The sequence below is a fragment of the Melospiza melodia genome, chromosome 25 (genome assembly GCF_035770615.1).
Source record: "Melospiza melodia melodia isolate bMelMel2 chromosome 25, bMelMel2.pri, whole genome shotgun sequence".
In the NCBI taxonomy this organism is placed as follows: Eukaryota; Metazoa; Chordata; class Aves; order Passeriformes; family Passerellidae; genus Melospiza; species Melospiza melodia.
In genome coordinates this window covers 11,369,142-11,382,777 of record NC_086218.1, presented here as the reverse complement: position 1 = coordinate 11,382,777, position 13,636 = coordinate 11,369,142, and the positions used below count along the sequence as shown (strand labels likewise).

Below are 13,636 nucleotides of genomic sequence, written 5' to 3'. Positions count from 1 at the left end.
GAGCCATGTTTCTCTCTGAAGGAATCTCCTACCTATGTGCTGGACATAGAAACTGAAAAAGAAAGAAGGAGAAATAAGAGAAACGTGCAAGTGCTGATTGCAATGAGCACTTTGTTTGTCTCTTGTGGCCAATAAGCGTACTTTTAGGAGTTTTGTAAGAATGTACAAAAGCATGCATAGTATAATACAAATGGTTTGAAACATTCTGAAAATGGAGTATTGCTTTGTGTTTGACCATCTCAACTAAGACAGCCCAGTCCCAGAGGTGATGTCAGCTTTGCTGCTTGGGCTGAGGATTTGGAAGAGTTTCTGCAAGGCCCTCGTGATCCTTTCCCATCCTCAGCGAGGGATTTGTGGATGTCTTGAGTTTCCTGATGCTGGGAGACCATGGGGAGCTAGGGGAGATGACTCCCCCAGAGCCAGCGGGGTTGGACATCCCCAGCTGGGACACAGAGAGCCAGGTGTGCCCGGGCTCCAGAGCACTGCCCAGGGGCACTGCAACAGACCAGCACACACCCAGGAATTTGGGCAGTGGGAAAAGGGCAAGATCAAGGAAAACCAGGAGTCAACATTTCAATGCAAGACAGCTTTTATTGCAGGGGGAGGGCAGGAGGGGCTGGGCAGCAGAGCAGAGTCATGGACAAGGGCATCCCATGGCCTGGCCCTGGGCACTGCCAGGTCAGCAGCAGCAGCCCCAGGAGAGGCTCCGGCACCACCAGGGCACCAGGAGCCCCTCGGGGGTGCTCAGGAATGACAGGGACAAGGCAGAGGTGCTTCCCAAGCTGGCACCAGGCACCCAAGGTGCAGAGCCCGGCCATGTCCAAAGGGTTTTGGTCCACAGGGATGTGCTGGGGTTTCTCCTGGAGCTCTTCTTGGTCTCAGGCCGCACTGGGACTGGGGCTTAGCAGGGCCCGCAGTTGCCATTGAGGTAGCGGTGGCCGCTGCTCCAGCCTCCGTAGCCACAGTTGCCAAGGCCTCCATAGCCCCAGCCTCCGTAGCCTCCACATCCCCAACCACCGTAGCCTCCACGGCCTCCATAGCCCCAACCCCCATAGAGACCACGGCTTCCATAGCCCCAGCCTCCATAACCTCCATACCCGCCAAGGGCCCCGTAGCCCCCATAGCCCCCATAGCCCCCACGGCTCCCAAAGGCACCCCCGGAGCCGGCTCCCACGTAGGGAGCTCCGGCCGAGCCCACGGCGCTCTGCTGCGGGAAGGAGCTGAGGATGGGCCCGGGGAAGGTGACCACCGAGGCCGGGGGCTGGATGACCACCGTGGAGTCGGGGCACTGACGCACGCAGGGCTCGTTGCAGGTGTCAGCCAGAGGGGCCGGGGTGGCCACCCCGCAGGTGGGGACACACAGGCTGGAGCAGGACATCCTTTGGTTTGGTTGGGAGAGCTGCAAGACAAGGCATGGCCATGGCTCACACCAAGAACGCATCCCAAAGGGCAGTTGCTCTCCCCTGTGTTCTAGGACTCATTCTGGCTCATCCCAGGCATTCTGATCCAGGCTCCATTCCCTTCAAATTCCTGCTCACATCCTTTGCTGCCATCACCATCCCTGAGTCTTGCTTGCGATTCGGAATTAAGAAGACTTTGACATCCAAACTCGCAAAGTCATCAAGTTTCCAACGCCCTTGGTCCTCTGGTATAACCCCAACTATCCCAGCTGTGCTCTAGGAGAGCAAGAGGGACCCACAGCCAAAGGTTCCTCCAGAAAGCCCCAAAGATTCCCTGAGAAAGCCAGGGATGAAGAAGGAAAGAGGAGGGAAGGCTTGGCCTTACCAAGGTGATAAGACGAGTCAAGCGGTGGAAGGTGGATAGAGCTCTGTGGAACCCTTGGACCTTTTATACATCTCCCAAAGGGCCTGGGGGCATCACGAGAGGGAGCAGTGGCAAAAAATCCAGGTAATTAGGAATTCATGCTGACAAGATCATCAAAGAGATAATGATGCAATACAATTATACACCTCAGCATCAGGGAGATTGGTGTGGAAACGTGCCGTGGACCAATGGGAGGCGATGGGAGGAACACCTGTGGCCCATTATTAGGTGACAGACCCTGCTCTGTCCCTAATCCCTCGCTTTGCTTACAAAGAATCCCGAGCATATGTGGGACATGGCTGTGCCCAGCCCGGCCACTCTGAGCCCCAGACCCCTGTGCCACTGAGGAAGCCTGAGTGCTGTGCCCAGCTCAGCCTTACCTGGTCCACGGCCAAAGCCAGTCTGGCTCTGGGGGGCTCAACAAACAACCTCTCTGTCAGATCTTGGGGCCAGCTGGACAATGCAAACACTGCAGAAAGGCTCAACCAGGACCCAGCTTGCAGTAACGGGGCCTGAGCGGCCTTAGGGACCCTTCAGGTCCTACAGTGGTGTCCATTGTGTCATGAGGGTTGCAAGCCCTGGCCCGCTGATCTCCACCTTCCCATGGGGTTTAGGGTTTCACCAGTGGGATTTGCCTCCTCTGTGGGGACATCAAGGGAAACTGGGACATGGAAACCACAATGTCCTCCAGAACCCCCTTACCCAAACCTAACCTTAACCCTAACCCTAACCCTAACCCTAACCCTAACCCTAACCCTAACCCTAACCCTAACCCTAACCCTAACCCTAACCCTAACCCTAGCCCTAGCCTTAGCCCTAGCCCTAGCCCTAACCCACAGCTTCGATGGCTTTTGGGGATTCGGAAGTTTTGAAGGATTCAGAGGTTTTGGGGGCAACTGCTGCGGGTCCAGACGCTGCGGGCTCTGCTAAGCCCCAGCGCCATCCCTGATCCAGCAGATTTCCAGGAACACCCCGGCCCATCCCCACACGCCAAGGCCTACAGCAAGGACAAACTGAGAGACAGACAGTCAGAGAGACAGACAGACAGACATCCCCTGGCTCCTTCCCTCAGTGCACGGAGCCCCTCAGCGATCTCTGCCCGCTCCTGTCACAGCCCCAGCTCGGCTCCTGCTCTGCCCGTTTCCCCCCCATCCCGGGACACGCAGGGAGGGCACAGCTGGGGTCCCGTTCCACTGCCACCCCCCTGCCCCGCACGGCAATAAAACGTGCCTCGCATTGCAATGATCACCGCCTCTGTCGGCTGCTCTTTGCTCTGGGCCCACCGCCAGCCCCCTGCCCTTGGGACAGCCTGAGGGATGCCTGGACGGCCGTGGCCGTGGGGATTGAGGATGAGTGGAGCCCTCCAGGGACCCGGTAATTTACAGAAACAAACAAACTCCACAACTTTTTGGAAGTTGTAAACCTGATGTGTTTACTACAGTGCTGGACGCATGTAGGAATTTTTTCTCTTAATAGGAAATGAAAACCTCTGGGAGCTCCAAATCCTTTTGTATTTCTCTCTCAAATACATATCCATGCTATTTTACAATAGGTTCATACTTGTTAATTTTACTGATTTTGTGTGACATTTGCCGATAATTTTTTCCTTCATCAGAAAGAATTCCTGAGTCATTTTGACCCTGCTTTCCATAGCAGCCTCTCTGTTTCAGAGTTCAAGGGGACAGAGTATGAAATAATATTGTCCAAAATTGATCTATATTAAATTAAAGCAAATATGAAATCTCAATACCAGGGTGTTTTTGGTCTTAATTAGGGAATACATTTTAAGTCAGATCACTATGCAATAGAAGGGACCTCAGAGGGATGGGAACTCAAACCTTCTGCTCCAAGAACTCCATGGGACTGAACCCTGTGGTCATTCCATGGTGTGGAGAGGAGACTGGGCAAGATGTGCTTGGATCTGTCTCCTCCATTCCCAGCTGCCACCACCTCCAGCTGCACATGCTAGGACACCTGGGACATGCAGAACTCATCCCGCATTTCCATGCACCTTTGATGTGACTGACCAGTCCCAGTCCTGTGTGGAAAAGGTTTTACAGTGATTTCTGTGAGCCAGAGAGAAGTTTGAGAAGAGGAGCCGTATTCATCCCTGAGAGAATTTCCTACCAAGGTCCTTGACACAGAAACCAAAAAAAGAAAGAAGAAATAAGAGAATCCTGCAACTGGCAATTCCAATGAGCACTTTGTTTGTCTCTTGTGACCAATAAGTGTAAATTTATGAGTTTTCTAAAAATGTATAGAAGCATGCATAGCATAATACAAATGGTTTGAAGCATTCTGAAAATGGAGTATTGATTTGTGTTGTGACTATCTCAACCAAGACAGCCCAGTCCCAGAGGTGATGTCAGCTTTGCTGCTTGGGCTGAGGATTTGGAAGAGTTTCTGCAAGGCCCTCAGGACCCTGTCCCATCCTCAGTGAGGGCTTTGGGATTTTCTGCATTTCCTGCTGCTTGGAGAACACAGGCACCTGGGGGGGATGAGCTCCCCAGAGCCAGCAGTGTCAGACATCCACAGCTGGGACACACAGAGCCAGCTGTGCCCGGGCTCCAGGGGCATTGCAACAGCCCAGCACACACCCAGGAGATTAGACAGTGCGAAAAAGGCAAGATGAAGGAAAACCAAGAGTCAACATTTCAATGCAAGACAGCTTTTATTGCAGGGGGAGGGCAGGAGGGGCTGGGCAGAAGAGCAGGGTCATGGCCAAGGGCATCCCATCGCCTGGCCCTGGGCACAGCCAGGTCAGCAGCAGCAGCCCCAGGAGAGTCTCTTGGACCACCAGGGCACCAGGAGCCCCGAGGAGATGCTCAGGCAGGGCAGGGACAAGGCAGAGGTGCTTCCCAAGCTGGCACCAGGCTCCCTAGCTGCAGAGCCCGGCCATGTCCAAAGGGTTTTGGTCCACAGAGCGTCGGGTCGGGATGTGCCAGGGTTTGTCCTGGAGCTCTTCTTGGTCTGAGGCGGGGCTGGGGCTGGGGCTTAGCAGGGCCCGCAGTTGCCATTGAGGTAGCGGTGGCCACTGCTCCAGCCGCCGTAGCCGCAGTTGCCAAGGCCTCCATAGCCCCAGCCTCCGTAGCCTCCACATCCCCAACCGCCGTAGCCTCCACGGCCTCCATAGCCCCAACCCCCATAGAGACCACGGCTTCCATAGCCCCAGCCTCCATAACCTCCATACCCGCCAAGGGCCCCGTAGCCCCCATAGCCCCCGTAGCCCCCACGGCTCCCAAAGGCACCCCCGGAGCCGGCTCCCACGTAGGGAGCTCCGGCCGAGCCCACGGCGCTCTGCTGCGGGAAGGAGCTGAGGATGGGCCCAGGGAAGGTGACCACCGAGGCCGGGGGCTGGATGACCACCGTGGAGTCGGGGCACTGACGCACGCAGGGCTCGTTGCAGGTGTCAGCCAGAGGGGCCGGGGTGGCCACCCCGCAGGTGGGGACGCACAGGCTGGAGCAGGACATCCTTTGGTTTGGTTGGGAGAGCTGCAAGACAAGGCATGGCCATGGCTCACACCAAGAACTCAACCCAAAGCCCAGGTGCTGCTCTCCCTTGTGTTCCAGGACTCATTCTGGCTCATCCCAGGCCTTCTGATCCAAACCATATTCCCTTCAAATTCCTGCTCACATCCCTTGCTGCCCTCACCATCCCTGAGTCTTGCTTGTGATTTGGAATTAAGAAGACTTTGACATCCAAACTAGCAAAGTCCTCAAGTTTCCAAAGCCCTTGGTCCCCTGGTATAACCCCAACTATCCCAGCTGTGCTCTAGGAGAGCAAGAGGGACCCACAGCCAAAGGTTCCTCCAGAAAGCCCCAAAGATTCCCTGAGAAAGCCAGGGATGAAGAAGGAAAGAGGAGGGAAGGCTTGGACTTACCAAGGTGATAAGGCGAGTCAAGCGGTGGAAGGTGGATAGAGCTCTGTGGAACCCTTGGACCTTTTATACAACTCCCAAAGGGCCTGGGGGCATCACGAGAGGGAGCGGTGGCAAAAAATCCAGGTAATTAGGAATTCATGCTGACAAGATCATCAAAGAGATAATGATGCAATACAATTATACACCTCAACATCAGGGAGATTGGTGTGGAAACGTGCCGTGGACCAATGGGAGGCGATGGGAGGAACACCTGTGGCCCATTATTAGGTGACAGACCCTGCTCTGTCCCTAATCCCTCGCTCTGCTTACAAAGAATCCCGAGCATATTTGGGACATGGCTGTGCCCAGCCCGGCCACTCTGTGCCCCAGACCCCTGTGCCACTGAGGCAAGCGTGCCCAGCTCAGCCTGACCTTGTCCACGGCCAAAGCCAGTCTGACTCTGGTGGGCTCAACCAACAACCTGTGTCACAACTTGGGGACACCTGGACAATGCAAACCCTCCAGGAAGGCTCACGTAGGACCCAGCTTGCAGAAACAGAGCAAGAGGGGCCATAGGGACCTTTCAGCTCCTCCAGTGGTGTCCATTGTGTCATAAGGGTCGAGGGCTCTGTCCCACTGATCTCCACCTTCCCTGGGAGTTTGGATTATCACCAGTGGGACCTGACTCCTCTTTGGGGCCATCAAGGGAAACGGGGACATGGAAACCACAATGTCCACCAGAATCTCTTAACCCTAACCCTAACACTAACCCTAACACTAATGCTAACCCTAACCCTAACCCTAACGCTAACCCTAACCCACAGCTCCGGCGGCTTTGGGGGATTAGGAGGTTATTGAGGATTCGAAGGTTTTGGGGGCAGCTGGGGAGGCTCCAGAAGCTGCGGGCCCTTCTAAACCCCAGCGCCATCCCTGATCCAGAAGAGCTCCAGGAACATGCACAGCCCATCCCACACGCCAAGGCCTACAGCAAGGACACACCGACAGACAGACAGACAGACATCCCCCAGCTGCTCTTGGAGCCCCGCAGCGATCACTGCCTGCTCCCGGCACGGCCCCAGCTCGGCTCCTGCTCTGCCCGTGTCTCCCCACCCCCGGGACACGTGGGGAGCGCTCGGCCGGGGCCCCGTTCTGCTGCCGCCCCCTGTGCCGCACGGCAATAAAAGCTGCCTTGCATTGCAATGGTCACTGCCTCTCTCGGCTGCCCTTTGCTCTGGGGCCACCACCAGCCCCCTCTCCTTGGGAGCCCTGGTGCCATGGGGATTAGGGGATGAGTGAAGGCCCCCAGGGACCCGGTGGTTTGAGGAAACAAACAAACTCTACAAGTTTTTGAAAGCTGTAAACCTGGTATGTTTATTACAGCTGTGGACTCAAGTGGGAATCATTTCTCTTAATAGGACATGCGTACTTCTGGGAAGTCCAGATCCTTTTTAATGTCCGTCTCAAACACATATGAATGCAATTTTATAATAGGTTCATGCATATTCATTTTACTGATTTTGTGTGACATTTGACAATTTTGACATTTGACAATGTGATAATTTTTTCTTTCATCAGAAAGAATTTCTGGGTCATTTTAACCCTGCTTTCTGTAGCAGCCACTCTGTTTGTTTCAGAGCTCAAGGGGACAGAGTATGAAATAATTTTGTCTAAAATGGACCTATATGAACATAAAGCAAATATATAATCTCAAACCCTGGCAGTTTGAGGTTACATATTTTGATGTTAATAAGGGAAGAAATTTTCAGACAGATCAATACGCAATAGAAGGGACCTCAGAGGGATGGGAACTCAAAGCTCCTGCTCCAAGAGCTCCACGGGACGGAACCATGTGGTCATTCCATGGTGTGGAGAGGAGACTGGGCAAGAAATGCTTGGATCTGTCTCCTTCCTTCCCAGCTGCCACCACCTCCAGCTGGACATGCTAGGACACCTGGGACATGCAGAGCCCATGGTGCATCTCCCTGCACCTTTCCATGTGACTGATCAGTCCTAGCCCTGTGTGGAAAAGGTTTAACAGTGACTTCTGTGAGCCAGAGAGAAGTTTGAGAAGAGGAGCCATATTCATCCCTGAGAGAATTTCCTACCAAGGTCCTTGACACAGAAACCAAAAAAGAAAGGAGAAATAAGAGAAACCTGCAACTGGCAATTCCAATGAGCACTTTGTTTGTCTCTTGTGACCAATAAGTGTAAATTTATGAGTTTTGTAAAAATGCATAAAAGCATGCATGGTGTCGTAAGAATGGTTTGAAGCCTTCTGGAAATGGAGTGTTGACTTGTGTTGTGACCATCTCAACCAAGACAGCCCAGTCCTAGAGGTGATGTCAGCTTTGCTGCTTGGGCTGAGGATAAGGAAGAGTTTCTGCAAGGCCCTCGTGGCCCTGTCCCATCCTCAGCAAGGGCTTTGGCATTTTCTGCATTTCTTGCTGCTTGGAGAACACGGGGAGCTGGCGGGGATGAGCTCCCCAGAGCCAGCAGTGTCTGACATCCCCGGCCGGGACACACAGAGCCAGCTGTACCTGGGCTCCAGGGCACTGCCCAGGGGCATTGCAAGATCCCAGCACACACCCAGAAGATTGGACAGTGCAAAAAAGGCAAGATGAAGGAAAACCAAGAGTCAACATTTCAATGCAAGACAGCTTTTATTGCAGGGGTAGGGCAGGAGGGGCTGGGCAGCAGAACAGGGTCATGGCCAAGGGCTTCCCATGGCCTGGCCCTGGGCACAGCCAGGTCAGCAGCAGCAGCCCCAGGAAAGTCTCTTGGACCACCAGGGCACCAGGAGCCCCTCGGGGATGCTCAGGAATGACAGGGACAAGGCAGAGGTGCTTCCCAAGCTGGCACCAGGCTCCCGAGCTGCAGAGCCCGGGCATGCCCAAGAGGTTTGAGTCCACAGAGCATTGGGTCGGGATGTGCCAGGGTTTGTCCTGGAGCTCTTCTTGGTCTGAGGCAGCGCTGGGGCTTAGCAGGGCCCGCAGTTGCCATTGAGGTAGCGGTGGCCGCTGCTCCAGCCGCCGTAGCCGCAGTTGCCAAGGCCTCCATAGCCCCAGCCTCCGTAGCCTCCACATCCCCAACTGCCGTAGCCTCCACGGCCTCCATAGCCCCAACCCCCATAGAGACCACGGCTTCCATAGCCCCAGCCTCCATAACCTCCATACCCGCCAAGGGCCCCGTAGCCCCCGTAGCCCCCGTAGGCCCCACGGCTCCCAAAGGCGCCCCCGGAGCCGGCTCCCACGTAGGGAGCTCCGGCCGAGCCCACGGCGCTCTGCTGCGGGAAGGAGCTGAGGATGGGCCCGGGGAAGGTGATCACCGAGGCCGGGGGCTGGATGACCACCGTGGAGTCGGGGCACTGACGCACGCAGGGCTCGTTGCAGGTGTCAGCCAGCGGGGCCGGGGTGGCCACGCCGCAGCTGGGGATGCACAGGCTGGAGCAGGACATCTTTGAGATTGGGAAAGGCTTCTGGAAAACCCCCAGGGAGGAAAGAGATAAAGTGTGAGGAAGGAATTTCCCAGAGAGAATTCCCCAAGAAACTTCGGAGAACTGCGCTTACCCAAGTGATGAGAGGAGTCAAGTGGAGAAGTGTGGATGGAGCTGTGCAAGGAGCTCAGCCCTTTTATACACCCCAGAGAGCCTGGGGCTTCAGGAAAGGGGGTGGCGACAAAAAAACCCCGAGTAATTAGGAATTCAGGCTGACAAGCTTCATCAGAGAGATAATGTTGCAAGATAATTCCATGACATCCCCTCCTTGGGGACACAGGTGTGAAAACGTGTCCTGGGCATGTAGGAAGTGACGGGAGGGACAGCCATGACCCATCATTACATGACAGACACGTTGCTGCTGCAGCTCACTCAGCTCACATCCCCAATAAACCCAGGTTTGTCCCTAATCCCACACTTTGCTTACAGAGAACAATTCCCGGCATCTTGCCGCAGCTTTGAAGCACTGCCCCAGCCATCACCCCTGTCATTATCGCCCTTTTACGGGCTGGTAAACAGAGGCAGCGGCAGCTCGGGCAAAGCAGAAGCCACTCTCGTGGTGTCTCCCAAATCCCACCCACTGCCAGTGCCAGCAAAAATGTTCATGGCCAGGTTTTGGGGTCCCCTGACATGTCTGTGAATTGTTAGGGTTAGGGTTGGGGTTAAGGTCAAGGTTGGGGTTAGGGCTAAGGTTAGGGTTAGGGTTAGGGTTAAGAAGTTCTGGAAATCATAGTGTTTTCCATGTCCGGTTTTCCCTTGGTGCCCCCTCAGAGGGGTACAGATCTCATTGCTGGAACCCCAAACCGCAGGGAAGGTGTAAATCATGGGGATACAGCCTGGGACAACCGTGTCAGAGAAGAAACAATGGGAGGAGCTGAAGGGTCCCTGTGGCTTCTCCGGCCCCATTTCTGCAAGCTGGGTCCTGCTGGGGCCCTCCTGGAGGGTTTGAATGGCCCAGCTGGCCCTAAAGCCTGACAGAGGGGGTGTTGGCCAAGTCCCCCAGAGCCAGACTGGGACTGGCCATGGCCCAGGACAGACACAGCTGGGCACAGCTGGCTCAGGGCCATGGGGGACTGGGGGTCAGGGTGGCAGGACAGGGCACAGCCGTGTCCCAAAGGATGGTCGGGTTTCTTTGTGAGCAAAGCGGGGGATTAGGGACAGAGCAGGGTCTGTCACCTAATAATGGGCCACAGGTGTTCCTCCCATCACCTCCCATCCATCCGGGACACGTTTCCACACCAATCTCCCTGATGCTGAGGCGTAAATTGAATTGCATCATTATCTCTTTGATGAAACTTGTCAGCATGAATTCCTAATTACCTGGATTTTTTTGCCACCGCTCCCTCTTGTGATGCCCCCAGGCCCTTTGGGAGTTGTATAAAAGGTCCAGAGGCCCCACAGAGCTCTATCCACCTTCCACCGCTTGACTTGCCTTATCACCTTGGTAAGGCCAAGCCTTCCCTCCTCTTTCCTTCTTCATCCCTGGCTTTCTCAGGGAATCTTTGGGGCTTTCTGGAGGAACCTTTGGCTGTGGGTTCCTCTTGCTCTCCTAGAGCACAGCTGGGATAGTTGGGGTTATACCAGGGAACCAAGGGCTTTGGAAGCCTGAGGACTTTCCTCGTTTGTATGTCAAAGTCTTCTTAATTCCCAATCACAAGCAAGACTCAGGGATGGTGAGGACAGCAGGGGATGTGAGCAGGAGCTTGGATGGAATGGGGAGCAGTTCAGAATGCCTGGGATGAGCCAGAGTGGGTCCTGGAACACAGGGGAGAGCAACTGGGCTTTGGGACGAGTCCTTGGTGTGAGCCATGGCCATGCCTTTTCTTGCAGCTCTTCCAACCAAACCGAAGGATGTCCTGCTCCAGCCTGTGCGTCCCCACCTGCGGGGTGGCCACCCCGGCCCCTCTGGCTGACACCTGCAACGAGCCCTGCGTGCGTCAGTGCCCCGACTCCACGGTGGTCATCCAGCCCCCGGCCTCGGTGGTCACCTTCCCCGGGCCCATCCTCAGCTCCTTCCCGCAGCAGAGCGCCGTGGGCTCGGCCGGAGCTCCCTACGTGGGAGCCGGCTCCGGGGGCGCCTTTGGGAGCCGTGGGGCCTACGGGGGCTACGGGGGCTACGGGGCCCTTGGCGGGTATGGAGGTTATGGAGGCTGGGGCTATGGAAGCCGTGGTCTCTATGGGGGTTGGGGCTATGGAGGCCGTGGAGGCTACGGCGGTTGGGGATGTGGAGGCTACGGAGGCTGGGGCTATGGAGGCCTTGGCAACTGCGGCTACGGCGGCTGGAGCAGCGGCCACCGCTACCTCAATGGCAACTGCGGGCCCTGCTAAGCCCCAGCCCCAGCCCCGCCTCAGACCAAGAAGAGCTCCAGGAGAAACCCCGGCAAATCCCTGTGGACTAAAATCCTTTGGACATGGCCGGGCTCTGCACCTTGGGTGCCTGGTGCCAGCTTGGGAAGCACCTCTGCCTTGTCCCTGCCCTGCCTGAGCACCCCCAAGGGGCTCCTGGTGCCCTGGTGGTCCCAGAGCCTCTCCTGGGGCTGCTGCCGCTGACCAGGCTGTGCCCAGGGCCAGGCCATGGGATGCCCTTGTCCATGACTCTGCTCTGCTGCCTAGCCCCTCCTGCCCTCTCCCTGCAATAAAAGCTGTCTTGCATTGAAATGTTGACTCCTGGTTTTCCTTCATCTTGCCTTTCTCCTGCTCTCCAATCTCCTGGGTGTGTGCTGGGCCATTGCAATGTCCCTGGGCAATGCTCAGGAGCTCGGGCACAGCTGGTTCTGTGTGTCCCAGCTGGGGACGTCCAATCTCCAATCCCACGGCCCTGGGGCTCCAGGCATCCCTCGAGGTGTGTCCCAAGGGCAGGGGACTGGTGGTGGGGTTTGGGTAAGGCTTAGGATATGTATTTGAGAGGGAAATAAAAAAGGATCTGGAGATCCCAGAGGTACGTGTGTCGTATTAAGAGAAACGATTCCCACATGCCTGCAGTGCTGTAATAAACATACCAGCTTTACCACTTTCAAGAAGATATAGAGTTTATTTCTGCAGACCACCGGATCCTTTGGGGGGCTCCACTCCTCCCCCAACCCCACGTCCCTGGGGCTCCAGGCATCCCTCGGGGCATGTCCAAAGGGCAGGGGCTGGTGATGGGGTTAGGGTAAGCCATAGGATATGTATTTGAGAGGGAAATAAAAAAGGATCTGGAATTCCCAGAGGTACACATGTCCTGTTGAGAGAAACAGCTCCCACAAGCGTCCAGCACTGTAATAAACACACTAGCATTTTTACAACTTTCAAAAAGTTGTAGAGATTTTTGTTTCCACAAATCACCAGATACCTTGGGGGGCTACACTCGCTCCCCAGTCCTCACAGCCCCAGGGCTCCGGGCATCCCTCAGGGGGCTCTACTTGCCCCCCAATCCCCACAGCCCTGGGATTCCAGGCATCCCCTGGGGGGCTACACTTGCTCCCCAAATCCCCACAGCCCTGGGGCTCCAGGCATCCCTTGGGGGTTGTCCCAAGGGCAGGGGGCTGGCAGTGTGCCCGGGGCTCCTTTGGGGCTGCAGAGAGGAGCCCGGAGCGGGCAGGGATGGGCAGAGACCCCATTCCAGGGACTGGGCAGGGTCCGGCTGGGGGGGACTCTGCTGCGGGGCTGACGTGGCCAAGGACGGGCAGGAGGAGCCCGGGCAGCTGTCGGGGACTTCTGACCCACCGTATCCAAGAGGGACTTCCTGAACCCTCCCGGAACCCTCCCAGGACCCTCCCGGAACCCTCCAGGCTGGGTTGGGCAGCGGGTGCGGAGCAAAGAGCAGCCGAGAGAGGCGGTGAACGTTGCAATGCGAGGCAGCTTTTATTGTTGTGCAGGGTAGGGGGGCGGCAGCGGAGCGGGGTCTTGGCCGAGCGCTCCCCGCGTGTCCCGGAGGTGGGGGGACAAGGGCAGACCAGGAGCCGAGCTGGGGCCGTGCCGGGAGTGGGCAACAATCGCTACGGGGCTCCGAGAGCGGCCGGGGGATGTCTGTCGGTCTGTCGGTGTGTCAGTCTGTCGGTGTGTCTTTGCTTCAGGCCTTGGTGTGCAGGGATGGGTTGTGCGCGTTCCTGGAGCTCTTCTGGATCAGGGATGGCGCTGGCACTTAGCAGGGTCCGCAGCTTCTGGAGCCTCCGCAGCTGCCCCCAAAACCTCCGAATCCTCCATAACCTCCGAGTCCCCCAAAGCCACCAGAGCCTCCGGAGCCCCCACGACGTCCGGAGGAGCCGCCGAAGCCGCCTCCGACGAAAGGAGCTCCGGCCGAGCCCACGGAGCTCTGCTGCGAGAAGGAGCTGAGGATGGGCCCGGGGAAGGTGACCACCGAGGCCGGGGGCTGGATGACCACCGTGGAGTCGGGGCACTGGCGCACGCAGGCCTGGTTGCTGGTGTCAGCCAGAGGGGTCGGGGTGGCCACGCCGCAGGTGGGGACACAGCAGGACAT

General features: G+C 56.6%; 5 protein-coding genes across 5 annotated transcripts; 1 reads left to right on the top strand and 4 right to left on the bottom strand.

Moving 5' to 3' along the window:
* Window positions 1-901: 901 nt before the first annotated feature.
* LOC134429172 (claw keratin-like) lies at window positions 902-1,378 on the bottom strand. The gene has a single exon (XM_063176275.1). The coding sequence runs from the start codon at window positions 1,376-1,378 to the stop codon at window positions 902-904; it is 477 nt and encodes a 158-aa protein (XP_063032345.1).
* A 3,440-nt stretch (window positions 1,379-4,818) lies between these two features.
* Window positions 4,819-5,295, bottom strand: LOC134429118 (claw keratin-like). The gene has a single exon (XM_063176206.1). It carries the CDS (start codon window positions 5,293-5,295, stop codon window positions 4,819-4,821), a length of 477 nt encoding a protein of 158 aa, XP_063032276.1.
* A 3,030-nt stretch (window positions 5,296-8,325) lies between these two features.
* On the bottom strand, window positions 8,326-9,138 carry LOC134429117 (claw keratin-like). Its single transcript, XM_063176205.1, has one exon. The coding sequence runs from the start codon at window positions 9,136-9,138 to the stop codon at window positions 8,662-8,664; it is 477 nt and encodes a 158-aa protein (XP_063032275.1). The 3' UTR covers window positions 8,326-8,661.
* A 1,890-nt stretch (window positions 9,139-11,028) lies between these two features.
* Window positions 11,029-11,505, top strand: LOC134429178 (claw keratin-like). Its single transcript, XM_063176278.1, has one exon. The coding sequence runs from the start codon at window positions 11,029-11,031 to the stop codon at window positions 11,503-11,505; it is 477 nt and encodes a 158-aa protein (XP_063032348.1).
* A 1,795-nt stretch (window positions 11,506-13,300) lies between these two features.
* On the bottom strand, window positions 13,301-13,636 carry LOC134429316 (claw keratin-like). Its single transcript, XM_063176452.1, has one exon. It carries the CDS (start codon window positions 13,634-13,636, stop codon window positions 13,301-13,303), a length of 336 nt encoding a protein of 111 aa, XP_063032522.1.

What these genes read in the sequence shown, in the direction of transcription:
- LOC134429117 (XM_063176205.1), bottom strand. Translation starts at nt 9,138, where the DNA reads ATGTCCTGCTCCAGCCTGTGCATCCCCAGCTGCGGCGTGGCCACCCCG.
- LOC134429178 (XM_063176278.1), top strand. Translation starts at nt 11,029, where the DNA reads ATGTCCTGCTCCAGCCTGTGCGTCCCCACCTGCGGGGTGGCCACCCCG.
- LOC134429118 (XM_063176206.1), bottom strand. Translation starts at nt 5,295, where the DNA reads ATGTCCTGCTCCAGCCTGTGCGTCCCCACCTGCGGGGTGGCCACCCCG.
- LOC134429172 (XM_063176275.1), bottom strand. Translation starts at nt 1,378, where the DNA reads ATGTCCTGCTCCAGCCTGTGTGTCCCCACCTGCGGGGTGGCCACCCCG.
- LOC134429316 (XM_063176452.1), bottom strand. Translation starts at nt 13,636, where the DNA reads ATGTCCTGCTGTGTCCCCACCTGCGGCGTGGCCACCCCGACCCCTCTG.